Here is a 17363-nt window from a genome sequence, read left to right on the forward strand (position 1 = left end):
GGCCATGTTGTGTCGTCTTGTTGTGGTCTGTCGTGGAGGTGACAGCGTAATGTGCTTTTTGGTATCCATTCCTTTTAAAAACTCCATATAAGTGCTCCTGTTCTGCTTTGCACAATTCCAGGTTGCTACAATGTGTTGTGGCCCGTTTGAATAATGCCGTGATGCACCTCCGTTTATGGATGTTGGAGTGGTTGCTGGTGTAATTAAGTGTCTGGTCCGTATCTGTGGTCTTTCTGTATACTGTTTGGAGTTCCCCATTGTTCTTGCATTCTACCATTATGTCTAGGAAGGGTAGTCAATTATTGTTCTCTTCTTATATTGTGAATTTTATTCCGGTGAGCATGTTTGTTTATGTGTCTGTGGGTTTCTTCTAGTCTTGTGCGTTTTATAATCACGAAGGTGTCATCTACATAGCCAGAGTTTGGGTTGTATAATGGGGAGTGCTGTTCATTCTAACCTTTGCATTACCACTTCTGCAATTGGACCTGAGATTGGGGATCCCATTGGTGTTCCGTTGATTTGTTTGAATATACGTTCGTTGAAGGTGAAGTGGGTTGTGAGGCACAGATCCAGCAGTTTCAGGGTCCTGTCCTTGTTAATGCTGTTGGTATCATAGGCTGCCTGCCTGCCTTCCTGATTCGACCAGCAGTGTGGCGGTTGTCTCTTTGGCTAGGTCAATGTTTATGGATGTAAATAGTGCAGTTACGTCGAAGGATATCATTATCTCGTCCTCTTCTATTCTGGTCTCCTTGATGTTGAGGAATTCTTGGGAGAAGTGGATGGAGTGGATAGTGTTGTCAACTAATTATTTCGGTTTCCGTTGTTCCGGTCTTTGCCGGAGGCGCACTGACGATGTTACCTAGCAGGGTGACGAAATGCCTGCAATCGAACACCAGCTCGGTGAGCGAGTCTACAACCTCATCCACAACCCGAGCTAAAAATCTTCTCAAACTTTAAACTTGTTTCCTTGTGTTAAGAAGAACAATTAATATGTGTGAAATTTACTTCTGGGAGCATACCTATTAGTAGTAACGTGCAATAAAAACCAAAAGAACTGCAAGTAGTAATGTGCATTTCTCTTTATTGAATTGGATTTATGAATTTAACTTCTTTGTTTAGAAAGGGAACGAGACAAAGTAGGAAGCAATGTACCAGTTAGCCTGACATCTATCATAAGGAAATGTTAGAAGCTATTGTTACAGAAGTGATAGCAAAGCACTTGATTAAGTTCAAAGTAATTAGGCAAAGTCAAGATTTTGTGAATGGGAAATCATATTTGACATGTTTATTGGAATTCTTTGAGGATGTAACACACGCTGTGGATTAGGGGAACAGGTGGATGGATGTACTGTACTTGGATTTCCAGAGGCATTTGAAGTGCCACGTCAGATGTTATGTGGTGTCGGGGGAAGGATGTTGGCTAAAGAAGATTGGCTAACAGGAAGTTGAGAGTGGATTAATTAGGTCTTTTTTTTCAGGTTGGCAGCTGTAGCAAATTGTATGCCACTGGGACCAGTACTGGGATCTCAACTGCTTACAATTTATACAAATGACTTAGATGATAGACTGAAAGCTGTGGTTGCCAAATTTACTGATAACCCAGTGATAGGTAGGAAAGTAAGTTGAGAAAGAGAAATAAGCCTAAAGAGAATTTGGATGGGTTATGTAAGTGGCAAATGGAGTATAATATGGGAAAATGTGAATTTGTCCATTTGGGCAGGAAGAATAAAAAGAAACATTATCTAAATGGTGAGAAATCGCAAAGATGAGATACAGAGGGATCTGGGTGCACCTCTTGAATTACAAAAGATTTGTACGGTAGAGGAAGCAATTAGGAAAGCTAATAAAATATTATCATTTATTGCAAGGACAATTGAATATAAACGTTGGGAGGCTATGCTTAAGTTAAACAGGGCACTGGTGAGACTGCATCTGGAGTACTGCGTGCAATACTGGTCATCATATTTAAGGAAAAGTATAAATGTGTTGGAGGCATTTCGGAGAAGGTTTGCTAGACTAATAACTGAAATGGAGGTGTTATGAGGAAAGGTTGGACAGGCTTGTCTGGTATCTGCTGGTGTTTAAAAACATCTTAAGTGACTTGACTAAAACAGAAGATCCTGACAGGTCTTGACAGTATGGATTTGGAGACAATATTCCCTCATATGGAAAAATCTAGAACTAAGGGTTATAGTTTAAAAATCAGGGGTTGTCAATTTAAAACTGATTGGGAGTTTCTTCTCGGAGAGTTGAGAGTTTTTGGAACTCTCTTCCTGAAAACATGGTGAAAGCAGACTGCTTGAATATTTTTAGGTAGAGTTGATTAGATTCTTGTTAAGCAAAGGGGTGAAAAGTTGTCAGGGGTAGATGGGTATGTGGCTTTGAGGTTACAATCAAATCAGCCAAGAGTGGCGTGCTCCTGGATGTGCAAACATTTAGAGTTTTGTTTGATTGAAGATTATCCTTTGAATGGGAACTTGTTTGTACTTAATAAAAATTGCAGCTGTGATGCATTTTCACCCTATTGATACTGTGGGAATTCAAATCTTTATGGTTCCGCTTCATTGTTTGAAATTGTGTCAGTACAGTTTCTGTTTGAGTTACACTTTAGAGTATTTTCCATGGTTTATTAATGCTTTTATTTTGATATACCTCACCCTGTAAACAGCATTAGTTCTGTTCTTTCACTGAGTTAAATATACCATTGGCTGCCACCTGCTGGATATTTTGGTCTGTACATCTCAATTACAAAGCCAAAGAAGAAACAGCCAAATTCAATAGCTGTAGATGATTTATTGTTTTCATTCCAGTTTTCTTGCTTCCTCTTCCAAAGTCAATGGTTCCTTGCTGACACTATTCACGCTTTGATTTGTCATTTGTCAGGTGTAGATATAGATGTTGATATGAAGTTGTTCAGCTATGTCCTCACTTTATGTCCATCTATTTACCTTCCTGTGAGTGTAATTGGATGGTGATCATTTGTATTTTGTTTCTCTCACACTGTTTCTACAAAGTCAAAAGTAATATTTAAAATCAGTTACTTCTCCACTAAGTATTAGTTTTTGATTAAAAAATAAACTTCTCACCACAAGAGAAATTACTGTTTGGTACAACAGCTTCACTATCTTTGGGCACAGGTCATAGTTTGACTTAGTGGTTTACCCTTTGGATCGATAGGTTGATTGCATTTCTCGTTGACTTCAATGAGCATGAGTGTGAATCACAACCTCATCAGAAATGTCAGGCGCCCTGGCACTAACAATAACTCTCAGTTGTCAGTCTTCAGTTTGACACATACACTTAACAGTAAAGTACACACAAGTCCAGGGCATTGATTGAATGAGTTAGTTGAGCACAGCTGAAAAGCCATTTACTGACACAGTTAAATAGAGTCTGAAGATTTCTACCTACTTAAATGTTTTACTGAATAGGTCTACACCAAGTAAAGACTTGCTTTCGTTTATTCCTTCACCAGTTGGCTACTTGGAGTAAAATATTGACCCTTAATTTTGTTTCCCTTTACTCGTCAGTGATGGTGACATTCTATGAAAAGACCATTTGTCGCCCATTCCCAATTGCCCTTGAACCAAGTAGCCTTCTGGTTCATTTTAGAGGCAGTTCAGAGTCAACCATGTAAAAGGAAAATACTGCAGATGCTGGAAATCTGAAACAAATGCCAGATGGAAGAGAACCTCAGCAGGTGTGGCCACCTCTGTGGCAAGAGAAAGAGTTAACATTTTGAGACTGATATGACTGTCTTTCAGAGCCATATTGGACTCTAAATATGACTCTTTCTCTCTCCACAAATGCAGCCAGACCTGCTGAGGTTCTATAGCATCTTGTGTACGTTTGAACTGACCAAATTGCCATGGGTCTGGAGTCACATGTAGCCAGTCAAAATAAAGACAACAAATATCCTTCCCGAAAGGAAATTGGTGAGCAAGATAGATGTTTACAACAATCTATCAGCTTCATAATCACCATTACTGAGATTTTTTTTTACAATTTCAGATTTATGATGAAATTTAAGTTTATGGACTGAAGACATGGATTTGAACCCATGACCCAGATCCTGGGCCTCTGAATTACTGGTCCAAAGACATTACAATTATACCACCATCTCCCTCCAAATTTGCCACTTGATCCTCAAATTATCTGTACTCGTTGGCAGCCTTGCACCATCTCTCTCACATGGTCACTCTTTGTATTTGCACTTTGATTTCCAGCAGACAATTCAAATGTGAAGTATGTTGTAGCAAAATCAAATTTTTTCCCTCCCATCAAAGATGCAGATCAATTTTCCAGTGAGGAAATCATCCAGATAATGATTGAAATGAGAATGTGAAATGGATTGCTCCACCTGCTCTTGATCTTGTGGTACTGAGCTAATTGCCACCCTTACTATGATTAACTATTTGAAACCCAGTCCATGAATCTAAATTGAGACATCATAATTTGTACAGGTTAATACTGTATCAGAACTTGCATTTCGGTGCTTTACTCAAAGGTACCTTCTAAGTTAATTAGAAGAAAAATGTGTAGTTAATTGGGTAAGGCAGCTATCATGCCCCAGGATACCTGTCCCATTGCCTTCGGGTTAACATACACTGAAAATTTATAGAAAAGTGATTCATAGAAATCTGCTGGACAAAGTAGAGAAGACACCCTGACAAAAATCAATGTTTGTGAAATACAGGATATGTATTCTTCCATCTGAAATTTTTCTTTGGATACTTTCTTAGGTTTTGTACAGTTTTCTTTCTTTTTATGGACAAGCTAATGTACTTGAATGGTATCATCCAGAGTTTCATACACTCTACCACTTCTGGTGGGATGATTGAAATATTTCCCATTGTCACCAACTAGCTCAAAATACAGTTTTAATAAGAACTGCTATGAAATGTTACATTCCTACTTTTATGTATGTTTAATTACTCAATTGTGTTCTCACTTTCTTTCTCCCCAAAATTCTGCTAGGGTGTAGTATCACAATTATCAGCAATCCTCTGGTCTGTCAGCAAATGGATACTTTAATATCTGTTCAAAGAGTCAATATGAATGAGATGTTTGACATTTGAAACCACCACAGATACCGTATTGAGCTTGCCCTCATTCACTGTCCAATAGTTACCTGCTATGAGTGGTGTTCTGATTGGTGTTCTTTCCACTCTTGCATGTCAGGCTTTAAGGTCAATTACAACATATAGCCCTTGTTGTGGTCTGGTAGTTTTACATATATTTCTGATCAATGGTCAACATCCTTAGTTATTATTGCACAATTTGTGCAAAATGTTGTACTTACTAGCTGAATAATGGTGCCAAATGACATTTTAATGGTGAAGTGGATCTGTAAATTCTGCGGGAGGTATTCTAAATTAATCAGTGATTATGTAATTTTGATTTCATGAGGTTGATGCTATAGCCATATTATTAAATACTTGTAACTTGTTGTAATCAATAAATATTTATGCACTTCTTTCTTGAATGCAACTCTTGGGATAAAAGGCATCTGTAAGTAATACAAAATAAAATAGCTACTTTTAAGGCCTGATAATAGAAGATCAGTATAATTTTCTTTTTAAATTGAACCATTATGGTATGACCGGTACTTTCTCCTACAGCCTGTGTTATTACTGACACTATCCCTAGATGCTCTAAGTAACTTCAGGGAACATAGTCAACACCCATCAAGCAAGACAAAATCACAGCATCAAATAACCATCCAATTTACGCCAATATTTGGTTTCCTAACTGAGCAATAAAGGGAGTTGTTGCATCTTTAATATTGTTGAGCTTGATTTGGAAAGAAGAATTGGTCGTATACGACAGAACTATTTGCCTTTTACATAATACACTGGAATCATACTGAATTACAATTCAAAAATATAGCACCGCTGCAGCCAAATTTGGGTAAAGAAGAGAAGATAAAGGATTTGAACTGAGATGTTAATAGTCAATATGACCAGACCAAGTTGTGAATTTGTACAGAGAACCGTCTGGGAGTACCACCTTACTTTTCCTGAATACCTATTTTGTAGCTTTAGATGGCTTCACTTAATTAAATTTTTTTGCTTACACTGGTTTAGAAAGCAATATCACAAAGCAGTTTAAAAAAAACTGTCCAGTGTTATTGGTACATCATTAATTATCATGCTCTTTATTTTTTATCTTCAGCAGTTTAGATTTGTCAGAACTAGCGAAAGCAGCAAAGAAGAAACTGCAGTCAGTAAGTTATTTATTTTTCTTGGCATAATAGAAGACTGACATATAAGAGCTTGAACTTTAATCTGCGCCTTCAAGCAATTATACTAAAATGTCTTTTAGGTGCTTGGCACAATTTGCCTTCCTATGCATGTTACTCTTCAAAACTGTGCATTCTCTTCAGCACTTGCAGTTCTCCGACTGAGAAAGTACAAATGAATAGTTATATGTTAGAGATAGTAGGAACTGCAGATGCTGGAGAATCCGAGACAACAAGGTGCAGGGCTGGATGAACACAGCAGGCCAAGCAGCATCATAGGAGCAGAGAGGCTGACGTTTCGGGCCTAGATTATGTTAGTATTTTTTTAGATATAAACTCAGTGATGTGTGCAGTTTTATTGCACTTATTCTCATTTGGCCTGTTTAAATTTGCCTTTACCACAAATGGTGCCTCAGTGATGATAATTAGAATGTGTGTGATTGCCCATTCATCTTGTGCACAGCATGCATACCTGAATAAAAGGGGATTTCAACTTCCTCCAGAACAATATCAAACAACAAAGGAATATGGAATAGTGTACTTAAAAATAATTTCACAATTCATCTTTCCGTACATTTTTTACAAGGAATACTCTAGCACTTAGCAACGTATAAGAAGCGACTTGTACTCATAGCCAGAGGATTTGGCTTCACTAATTGGAGGCAGGATTTGTGGATGTCACCTTTTCTAGCATTTGTCTGTGTGTGTTGAGTGACCATCTTTAGAGATTGTACTCAGTCAGCTGGAATTTCTCCCATTTGCGTTTAAATATGCAGTGATAATGTCACCAATTGGACATCCTTTATGGGCCTCTGTCTCCTTATCCAGAAAAGACAATGATTTATATTAAAGTAGTTTGCACTGAGCCATTAATATGCTTATCCCAAGACACAGTTCAATACCTTTTAAGTGCAGCTTTGTGGTTTAACACAAAATATGAACTTTCTTTGACTTGTGATATAGCAATAGATACAGTTGTAGCTGAGGTCTGAGGATTTTCTATTTCTGTAGCGTTATATTTGAGTCCTGATGTAGGATGGTCTGATTTGGTTGCCATTCACACCAAAATGCTTAATCATTTATGCGATTTAGCATGTCTCTTAGCATGGTAGCCTTGTTGCCAAAACACTATACTTTTCCTACTGCTCTTAGACCATAAGTCCATAAGATTTAGGAGCAGAATTAGGCCATTCAGCCCATTGAGTCTGCCCTACCATTTGCTCGTAGCCAATATGTTTCTCAACCCCATTCTCCTGCCTTCTGTCGTAACCTTTGATCCTCTTACTAATCAAGAACCTATCTATCTCTGTCTTAAATACCTTCACTGACTTGGCCTCCGCAGTCCTCTGAGACAGTGAGATCTACAGAGGACCCATCGTCTGATTGAAGAAATTCATCTTCAGGTTACAAATCTATGAAACAACTTCTTCTCACTTGGATTGGGCTCAAAAAGGAAACTAGAGGGAGAGAAATATGTGAAGATTCTTTTGAGAACAGGAAGATTTCAATCTTGCCAGATTTGTTTTCTGATAGTTTGTTGACGTAGATTGACGAGCCTTGAAAATGAACTTGGAACTAAAGTTTTCAGAATCTTATAATGCAACAAGCAGTTTTTTCATTTAGTTCATAATTTCTTTTCATACTTGGTATTTTCAGATTGACTCTCCATCATTACAAATGCTTTCAAAGCACAGCGAATGGATAATACAGTTGAACCTCAATCGCATTTTTCTTTTTCTTGAGTAGTAAAATGCTCTTCCTGGTTCTATTTCTAGTTAAGTAATCACTTATTTGAGGAACTAGCTATGGACGTGTACGATGAAGTGGATCGAAGAGAGACTGATGCAGGTGAGGATTCAGTTGTGAAGTATAAGCCAAGACTGTAATATTCTAGCAAACGTGCTCTCTGTTCAGAAAAAGGAATTCTACTTTAAGTAATCCATTTGAAATTGCCTTTTTTATTTTTTTAACCTCTATTTCAAGATTTGCAAGTTTTTCTGATAGCACAGAACATCACAATTCAGGGGAAACAGCCAGTAGCTAGAGCATAGGCCTCTCAAACTAGAATCTCTAATTTTTAAATAAACTTTTACTCCAAGAATCTGAGCCTTGTTCCTGGATGGCTCATTTTTCCTTTTAACTGGGCTTGATAGTTTAGGAAGCTAGGTTTGATTAAAGGTTACTAGTAGATCATATCCCTTCACAGAAATAAATGAAATACAATTTTTTCCACTTCTCGTCTGTATTGAACATCACTTCTCTCAACTGTATGGAAGCTTTTTCTCATTTAATGAATTAACTTGAAATAAGGTGCTTTATGGCTATCTAAGCAAATGCAACAATGGTTTTACATGATAACTCACAATGAGTTGAATGATTTAACCTGTTTGCTGGTTGAAGGAAGAATGCTGGGCCAGATACTAGGGAGGGGTGTATGAGTAACAGAAAATACCTCTCTCATTTGTTTGGTCACAATAAGTCATTATTGTACTAGGGCAGGAGGTAAGGATAAAAAATTGATGGAGTAACATGAAATAGGATGGCTGTCAGACAACTTTTTGAGCTTGGTGAACATATGTATAGAAAAGAGAAGTCCGTATCGAGATTCGTGCGGAGATACTTCCAGGACAATCTGGCATCAGGCATGGTTGCACCAGTTGAGTTGTATGATTTTGCAACAAGTTGGAAGAACTGAATATATCCATTATTGTTACCTATTATAATCTAATTGGTTACCTCGAGTTTCTATATAGTTTTCACTGCTTTTGAGTTAACTTATTTTTCAATGTACAGTTTGGCTGACAACTCAAAACCACAGCACCCTGGTAACTGAATCAACGGTCATTCCCTTCCTTCCTGTGAATCCAGAGTACTCGTCAACGAGGAATCAGGCAAGTGTTAAGTGAATGCTCTGTTCTGCAAGCAGTACATATTTTGAAATCAGCCTGTTCAGACGTATTATTAATGTACCTCTGGAGCAGATGGGACTTGAACCCAGGCCTTCTGGTTCAGAGGTAGACACACTACCACTGCACTGCAACAGCCCTGCTGCAAGCACTGTAAACTTGCAAAAAATGAATAAATTGTTGTATAATCCAGTTGATATCTGTATACTCCTTTTTTCTGGATATTATTGGATCTGCAGTACATTGGTGACATTTTCTGTTGAAAGTTCAGTATTAAGTATTTATTCTATCTCTAATCTGAATTGTTTTCTGCACAAGATTTTTAATTTGTTGTCTGGAGGTAGCCTGGAAGCTAACATTTGCTTATTCATCATTTGAAATAATAAAATTCAGTTCAAGGATAATCACAGAAGTGATTTATAGTATCTCTGCTGCCAAGGTGATGCACAGATTCAGACTTTTGTCTGTATTTTACTCTTTCTTTAATTGCAGGGAAGACAGAAGCTGGCACGGTTTAATGCTCATGAGTTTGCCACTTTAGTCATTGATATTTTAAGTGATGCCAAACGAAGACAACTAGGGAATCCAGTCACTAGTCCCAAAGGTATGTGTGTATATTTTTCTTTTACTAATAAATATCAGCGTTTTAAAAATTATTGAATAAGAAGAATAAGAGTAGGAGTAGAATTAGGCCTATTGGCCAATTGAGTCTGCTCTGCCATTCGATAGTGGCTGATAATTTTCTCAGCCCCATTCCCCTGCCTTCTCCCCGTAACCTTTGATCCCCTTACTAATCAAGAACTTGGCTATCTGAATTTATATACACTCAAAGACTTGGCCTCAGAGACTTCAGCGGCAAAAAGTTTCACAGATTCACCACCCTCTGGCTGAACAGATTTCTCATTCTCAGTTCTAAAGGGTCTTTCCTTCACTTGAGACTGGGCCCTAGGGTCCCAGTCCTTCCTACCAGTGGAAGCATCATCTCCACACTTGTTAGTTGGACTACAGTCTGCAAAAATGCAGAATCTTAATGTACTATTCTCATTCACTGTCATTTTGTATCAAAGGTGTCATGACTCACTGGGCTAGTATGCTGGAAATCGAGCCCACTGTTTTCTGAGCTGGTACAAATGTGAAAAGTTGATTAAACCACCGAATTGCCTAACTTTACTTAATTGTCTAATTTGCGTTTAAAAATTTGCACACCAGATTTTTATAATCAACAAGAAAATAACCAATTATTGTAATCAAACTTTTTTCCACTATAAAAAATGTCAGAATAGAAGTAGGCCATTCAGCTCATTTTGAGACTGCCGCATCATTCAATGAGGTCATGGCTGATCTGATAATCCTCAAATCCACTTTCCTGCCCTTTTCCCATAAACTTTGATTCCCTTACTGATAGGCAGAATTTTATCTCCATCGTGGATATACTTAATACCCATCAATAACAAAGGTTGACCAGACCTGCTCCTGGATGGTGGGACTGATTCTTATGAACAGTACTTGGGGGAAAACTGGCCTGTATTCTCTAGTGTTCTAGAGAATGAGAGATGATCTCACTGAAACCTACAAAATAATTAAAGGGACAGGCAGGGTAGATGCAGGTAAAATGTTTCCTCTGGTAGAGGAGTCTGGACCCAGGGGGCACAATTTTAAAAATAAGGGTGGTACTGCTTAGGTCTCAAATTAGCATTTCTTCTTAATCAGGATTGTGAACCATTGGAATTCTCAACCACAAAGGTTGTGGAAGCTCATTCTTTGAGTAAGTTCAAGGTGGAGAGTGACAGATTTATTATTAGCAGTGGCATACACTATTATGGGAATTGGATGGAAAAGGACATTGAACTGTTTAATCAGCCATGATTGTATTGAATAGTAGAGCAAGTTTGATGAACTGAATGGCCTATGGTTTCTGTGTTCCTAATACTTGTGTTGACAAGTCAAAGGAAAGGGAGCATTAAGGAATGATTCCAATTTTTAATGAATGAGTTAAGTAGCAGAAGCCTAAATTGTGTATAGTCTGGAGAATTTAGACTCAGATTGCTTCAGGTCAGAGTATAAAATGGTATTGGGAAGTAAGTTATAACTATGCAGGTAACTGATAGAATCATTTTGAATCACATACCAGGACAAGGTATACGAGACAAGGGTGTTGGGACTTGCAAAATGCAACTGGATGGCTGCAAAGATGGGCTTTCATGGATGAACTGTTCATGTATAACGATCTTAATTCTTTCATTTCCTCCATTACCTGCAAAGAAGTGTGTCACACTTTCTGTTTCTCAGTCTGAATTAGTTAGTGGTACCATTTCATTTGAATTGTGAACAAAACTGAAGTGCAAAGGTGACCTTTATTGGAGAGGGACAATTATTAAAATTTCCAATGCATAATATTAAAGTTCTCATTGTTCTATCAGACCATAGCGTTGCTGTCTCTTTAAAGTGAGATGACTGGCAGTGGTTTAACCTGAGGGTCACTGCTCCTCAAGTGAGGGGGAGGTTAAGAAGAAGAGTCCTTCGTGGTAACTTGAGCCAGTGTGAGAATTAAACCCAAGACGTTGGCCTTACTGTGCATTGCTAACCGACTCCCATGAATACATTATGTAATCATGGGCAATATGGTACGCTCTCTGATCTTCATATCAGCGGTTACTATTGCCTGTAGTTGTGCGAGGGCTATTGCCATATATAAGTTATCTCCTGTTTTGTTTAATTTCTTTAATTTTTGGACCAATCAGTTTGCAAACTGTTCAGTTTCTTTTTCTTGTTAACACAGAAAATGTGGAACTTATACTGAAGAGTGTTAATGATCGCCGTGGCAGTGAGAGCCATGACAACGATCAGCCAGATTATGATAGTGTTGCTTCAGATGAAGATACGGACCAGGAACCAGCAGTTAAAGCAATTAGAGCAAAGGTATCTCTAATGTTGCATTTTAATGACGTTGAAAATAGTTGATGTGCTAACACTGATTGTATGTATAGTCCTGGGTTATACTAACGAACATGTGAGTTCCAGTTCATTTCTAAAATTTATAATGGTACACATTTGTTATTTACAGAATATTACAAAGGAAGGAAAACTAGTTGAGTGTTCTGAATTGCGATTACTTACCTGTTCTTATTCAAGCAAATATGTTCTCCAGGATACTTGCTTTTGAAAATGCAATATTTTTCAGTAGGAAATTCCAAGTTGGAGTTTCCATGCTTGCTCAGTGATTCTAGTAATATTGATTGCTGAGAATGATTGGTCATATCCACCTACAGCTCTATTGTAAGCAGCAAAGGATGAGGTTGCGGGTGCAAATCGGAGTCTTTTAGACTTGTCATGTTGCCAATTTGGCTGTCACCAAGCTTCACCAAAATGACACTAACTTTCAGTGCCATGCATCTTCTAAGACCAAAGGTTATTTAGCCAACTTTGTGGGCAGTACTTTGGAGGAATCAACTGAGGTTAAGTGGGAGTGATTATAAGACAGTAATCTCAAATTTGGGTAAAATCTCAGATTTTTCTTAGCATAGCTTGATCTAGACCTTTTCAGTGTGATTACTATTGTTATAACTCAACTGTTTAAAAACTGAAAAATCCAGATCTTATCACAATTGAATTTGTTCGCTCATTGTGGCAGCATTTAACATCATGGCCTAATTCCTTTTTAGAATAGTTAAACAAGTCCAAACAGTCAAGTTCAGTAATTAAAGATAGCTATACTAATAAGTAAAAATGATTTTAGACAGAAGAGAAGTTTGATGTAACTTTACGTTCCAAACATTTTGATTTCTTAACCATTATGTGCCAAGAAAGAAAATTTTGTTTATCAGTTGCACTTCTTATTGTAGAGCATGGACTCTGATCTGTCAGATGGGCCAATTACATTGCAGGAATACATGGAGGTGAAAAATGCACTCAGTGCTTCTGAGGCAAAGATACAGCAGCTGATGAAGGTGAACAGCAACTTAAGTGATGAGCTGCGTTTGATGCAAAAAAAGGTAAGTTTTTTTTTTTCCAGGCACTGCTTAAAATGTTCAATGTTTTCTGTAGTCTTGGGAGCAATAGTAAATTTTGACAGTTAAAGGACTAGGATCTCAACTTTTTTTTTATTGTTGCTGTGTGGATTATTGTATGCCTTTTTCTTTGACTCTTTATTTGGGGTAATGTGATTGTGGTGTTGAAGATCTTTATTCTCAACGTAACAGCAAAGATCAAGATTATACTTCATTAGTTTTCATTTATTTTACGTATTTCTTTTTCCTTCTGTTTTCTTGTTGAGTTGAACCTGTGCTGGTACTGAGGATCTTTGGCCATCTAGTTACCCTTTTTTCAAAAGGGCTTTCCTCTCCTTCTCCCTCTCCCCATTAAGACCAATTTTTTTTCATCACACATAGCTTGGAGGGAATTGACTTGGTGAAAATTGTATTAGTTATGACTGTATTTGAGGTTTCAAATGCTTCAGAGTATCATTTTGATTCCAAAATTACTGAGAACATGAACAGCAAAGCACAATTGCATTAGCTTTTGCTGGTTGCATTCATAGTGCAAAACTTTCAAGTCAAGATCATCTATCTCTCCATTTCTCTTGCTTTTTACAGGGCTGCAGTATTCTTTGAGGTGGAGGAGTGGGGAGAGGCTGAATATGATTCCCCAAATTAGATTTTTAGAAAAGTCTTGAAGAACCCTGTTGTTTTGGCTCTGCTCTTCTATTGAGTGATAAAATCATATAGCACAGAAGCTAGTCGTTCAGTCCACCATGTTTATGCAGTCTCTTTGAAAGATCTTGCCACTATTTACCACTGCTCTGTTGTTTCTCATAACTCTGCAATTTCTTTCTCCTTCAAGTACATTTCCAGTTTGCTGTGTTTACCATTAAATCTACTTGCGCTATCTTTTATGCAGTGCATTACAGCTCTAAACCAGTTTTTTCCTTGGCTGCAGCCTCCTAGTGACATAATGCTTGTGCTTTGTGAGAGTGGTTACCAATCACTTGCCTTCTGTTTATTTAAAATCTCAAAACTGTGCTGTGTTCTCTTTCTTTTGTTTTCATTAATGTGCTTTATGACTGTGTTTATCTGTATTAAAGGCCATCTGCCAATCGTGGGTCCTCTTTCCCACCATATTTAAATCTTCTTCAGGAACATGGTGCTGATTAGTATTATCTCAACAATTATTTATTGTGCCAAATGTCATCCTATTGAGAGGAGAACATAATTCTGAACCTTGGGTTGAGCGGAGTACAGCTTTAATGCTGTCATCTACCTGACGATGTGGAAAATTGCCTAGGTACATGTCCTGTCTGTTTCTGTAGAACAACAGCAGAGTGTTGAAAGGGTTGCCATGTGTGCTATCGTGCAAAACCTGCAAAGGAACAACTTGCTCATTCGTCATCTTTTTGGGTTCTGCCAGGACCACTCTGCTCCTGATGTCATTATAGCCTCAGTCCAAGCATGCACAAAAGAGCTCAACAAAGAATGTCTGCTCTTGATGTCAAGGCACCATTAGGAGTGGCACGGTGGCTCAGTGGTTAGCACTGCTGCTTCACAGCACCAGGGACCCGGGTTCGATTCCACCCTCCAGCGACTGTCTGTGTGGAGTTTGCACATTCTCCCCATGTCTGCATGGGTTTCCTCCCACAGCCCAAAGATGTGCAGGCTAGGTGGATTGGTCATGCTAAATTGCCCATAGTGTTCAGGGATGTGTAGATTAGATGGGTTATAAGGATGGGTCTGAGTGGGATGCTCCGAGGGTCGGTGTGGACTTGTTGGGCCGAATGACCTGTTTCCACACTGTAGGGATTCAGGGATTCTGAGATTTAACCAATTATGGCATCAAAGAACCCAACAAAAATTGAAGTCAGTAGGAATTGGAGTGTGGCTGGGGAAATTCTCCAATTATCGGAGTCATGCCTAGCACACCAGAAGATGGTTGTAGTTGTTGGATATCTATCACCTCATATCAGAGGTTATTAGTGCAGGAATTCCTCATGATAGTATTGTAACCCCCAACCATCTTCAGCCACTTTATCGATGAACTTCTCTCCCTTCATAAAGTCAGAAATGGTATTGTTCGCTGGTGGTAAACGTTGTACATTCGCAGTTTCAATACTGAAGCAGTTTGCCTCTGTAACAAGATGGCCTGTACAACTTCCAGGCTTGAGCTGATAAGTGGCAAGTAACAGTCATGCCACACCGTTGCTCAGCAGTCACCACCTTCAACATGAGAGAATCTAACCAGTTCCCCTTGGCATTCAATGGAACTCTCATTGATAAATCCCTCACTATCAATCTCCTGGGACTTACCATTGACCAGAAACTTGATTGAACTAGCCGTGTAAATATCTTAGCAAGTCAGAGGCCAGAAATCCTGCAGCGAGTAATCCACCTCCTGTCTCCCCGATGCCTGTACACCATCTGCAAGACTCAAGTCTGGAGTGGGATAAAATACTGTCACTTGAATGACTGCAGTTGCAACGACACTCAAATCTTTACACCACCCAGGTTAAAGATTTACACCCCATCCACTACTTTTAACATTCATCCCCTTTACCACTGATGAACAATAACAATGGTCTGTGCCAACACAAGGTACACTGCAACAACTCATCAAGGGTCCTTTTGAGACCATTTTCAAAACCTGTACCACTCAAAAGAACAGGGATATCACGTGCATGGGAACACAACCACCTACAGTTTTCTGTTCCAAGTTATTTCCTGACTTGGAAGTCTGTCGTTATTCCTTCAATGTTGCTAGGTGTGGGTGACAATCCTCAAACTCCCTCCCAACAGCACTGTGGGTGCTCCTGCACCCAAGGGCTAAAGCAGTTCACGAAGGCAGCTCAGGACTGTCGTCTCCAGGCTAATTAGGAATGTGCAAGAAATGCTGGCCTAACCATCAAAACCCGCATCCCATGAACAAATAATTTCAAAAAATGTTGTAGCTCAAGAAACCTTTATCTGAAATCCTTTCTCGAATCCTCAGGACCGACTGAGATAATGAATATTCATTAGATAATGAATATTTTTGGTTTTTGGATTCGTTTAGCCTATAGGGCTGCTCATGCCCTTTTGAGGGGAAAAACCTCTGCTTAGCCTGAATGGATCTGTAGACACATAAGTTAGGGCCCTTTTAGGGCAAAGTATTTCCCTTTTTTCACGCCTGTTTGAACCAGGCAATGTTTTCTGCTAAAGGGCCCAAACTCAACTTTTATCTACAGATCTGTTTGATCCACTTTTGAAAAGACCCTTGATTTTGGGGACTTTTCAGTGTTCAGAACTGCAGATAAAGGACATCCAACCTGTATTTGTCACTAGACTCCTCTGTGAATTTACCTCCTTTTTTACAAAATGTCGTTTTTCTTTAAAGGCAAGAAAGGTAAATAACTCGCAAAATAAGTTTATTCTTTATTTTGTAAAGCCTTTGCATTCTTATTTTCGGCATGTGGTCAGAGAGGGAGGTGCTTATAGGGCATCTTATTGTTCCTATAAGACTGATTTCTAGCAGTTGGTTTTGCATTTCTGGTTGGACCATTCCTAGTTTGACTCTCAAGCAATGGAAAGTAAATGAATGTTCAAAAATCAAAAATATGTTTAACCATTGTTTGTGACAATTGTTGGAAAGTATTAAATTTTCTCTTGAATCAAAGTAATTCTTTAAAAAAGTGATAACTGGATCAATTTGTTAGTCTGTCTCATTAACCATCCTTCATGTTATGTTAGAAGGTCCTTGGTTCTAATTCAGCAACATTCCACTCTCATAAGACCTTCCCTTTGAGCAAGAAGATAAAACAAAATCTTGCAATGGTAGATTTTATTTTAGAAAGTAACAATAGTGATGGGGCATTAACCAACACTGAAGATTAGAATACAGGAGGTAGATGAGTTTAGGCTGAGCAAGATGGCTTACCAGTGTGGGGAGGTGCGACATATTTGTTCTTTTGTTATGCAAAGAAAAAGTGCTGATTGAACTCAGTTTTATATTGATTATAATTAAATTATAATTTATATAAAAATGACCTGGATGTGAATATAGGAGGAATGGTTAGTAAGTTTGCAGATGACATCAAAATTGGTGGTGTCATGGACAGTGAAGTAGGTTACTTCCGAGTACAACGAGACTTTGATCTGATGGTCTGATGAGTGGCAGATGGAGTTCAATTTAATCTGAGGTGTTGCATTTTGGTAAAGCAAATCAGTGCAAGACTTGGTCAATAAATAGTAGGG

General features: G+C 38.4%; 2 protein-coding genes across 2 annotated transcripts in view; one reads left to right on the forward strand and one right to left on the reverse strand.

The window, feature by feature from the left end:
* The window catches only part of git2a (G protein-coupled receptor kinase interacting ArfGAP 2a), a 50649-nt gene extending 34512 nt beyond the window's left edge, over positions 1-16137 (forward strand). The window contains exons 9-15 of the mRNA XM_048611678.1: positions 6175-6226; positions 8017-8089; positions 9035-9132; positions 9640-9751; positions 11927-12066; positions 12990-13139; positions 16123-16137. Coding sequence (XP_048467635.1) covers positions 6175-6226; positions 8017-8089; positions 9035-9132; positions 9640-9751; positions 11927-12066; positions 12990-13139; positions 16123-16137 — 640 coding nt within the window. The remainder of the gene's footprint in view (positions 1-6174; positions 6227-8016; positions 8090-9034; positions 9133-9639; positions 9752-11926; positions 12067-12989; positions 13140-16122) is intronic.
* Positions 1-17363, reverse strand: part of svopa (SV2 related protein a) — a 317985-nt gene that overhangs the window by 195985 nt on the left and 104637 nt on the right. The window lies entirely within an intron of this gene.

The sequence above is a fragment of the Rhincodon typus genome, chromosome 24, assembly GCF_021869965.1.
Source record: "Rhincodon typus isolate 14 chromosome 24, sRhiTyp1.1, whole genome shotgun sequence".
Classification (NCBI taxonomy): Eukaryota; Metazoa; Chordata; class Chondrichthyes; order Orectolobiformes; family Rhincodontidae; genus Rhincodon; species Rhincodon typus.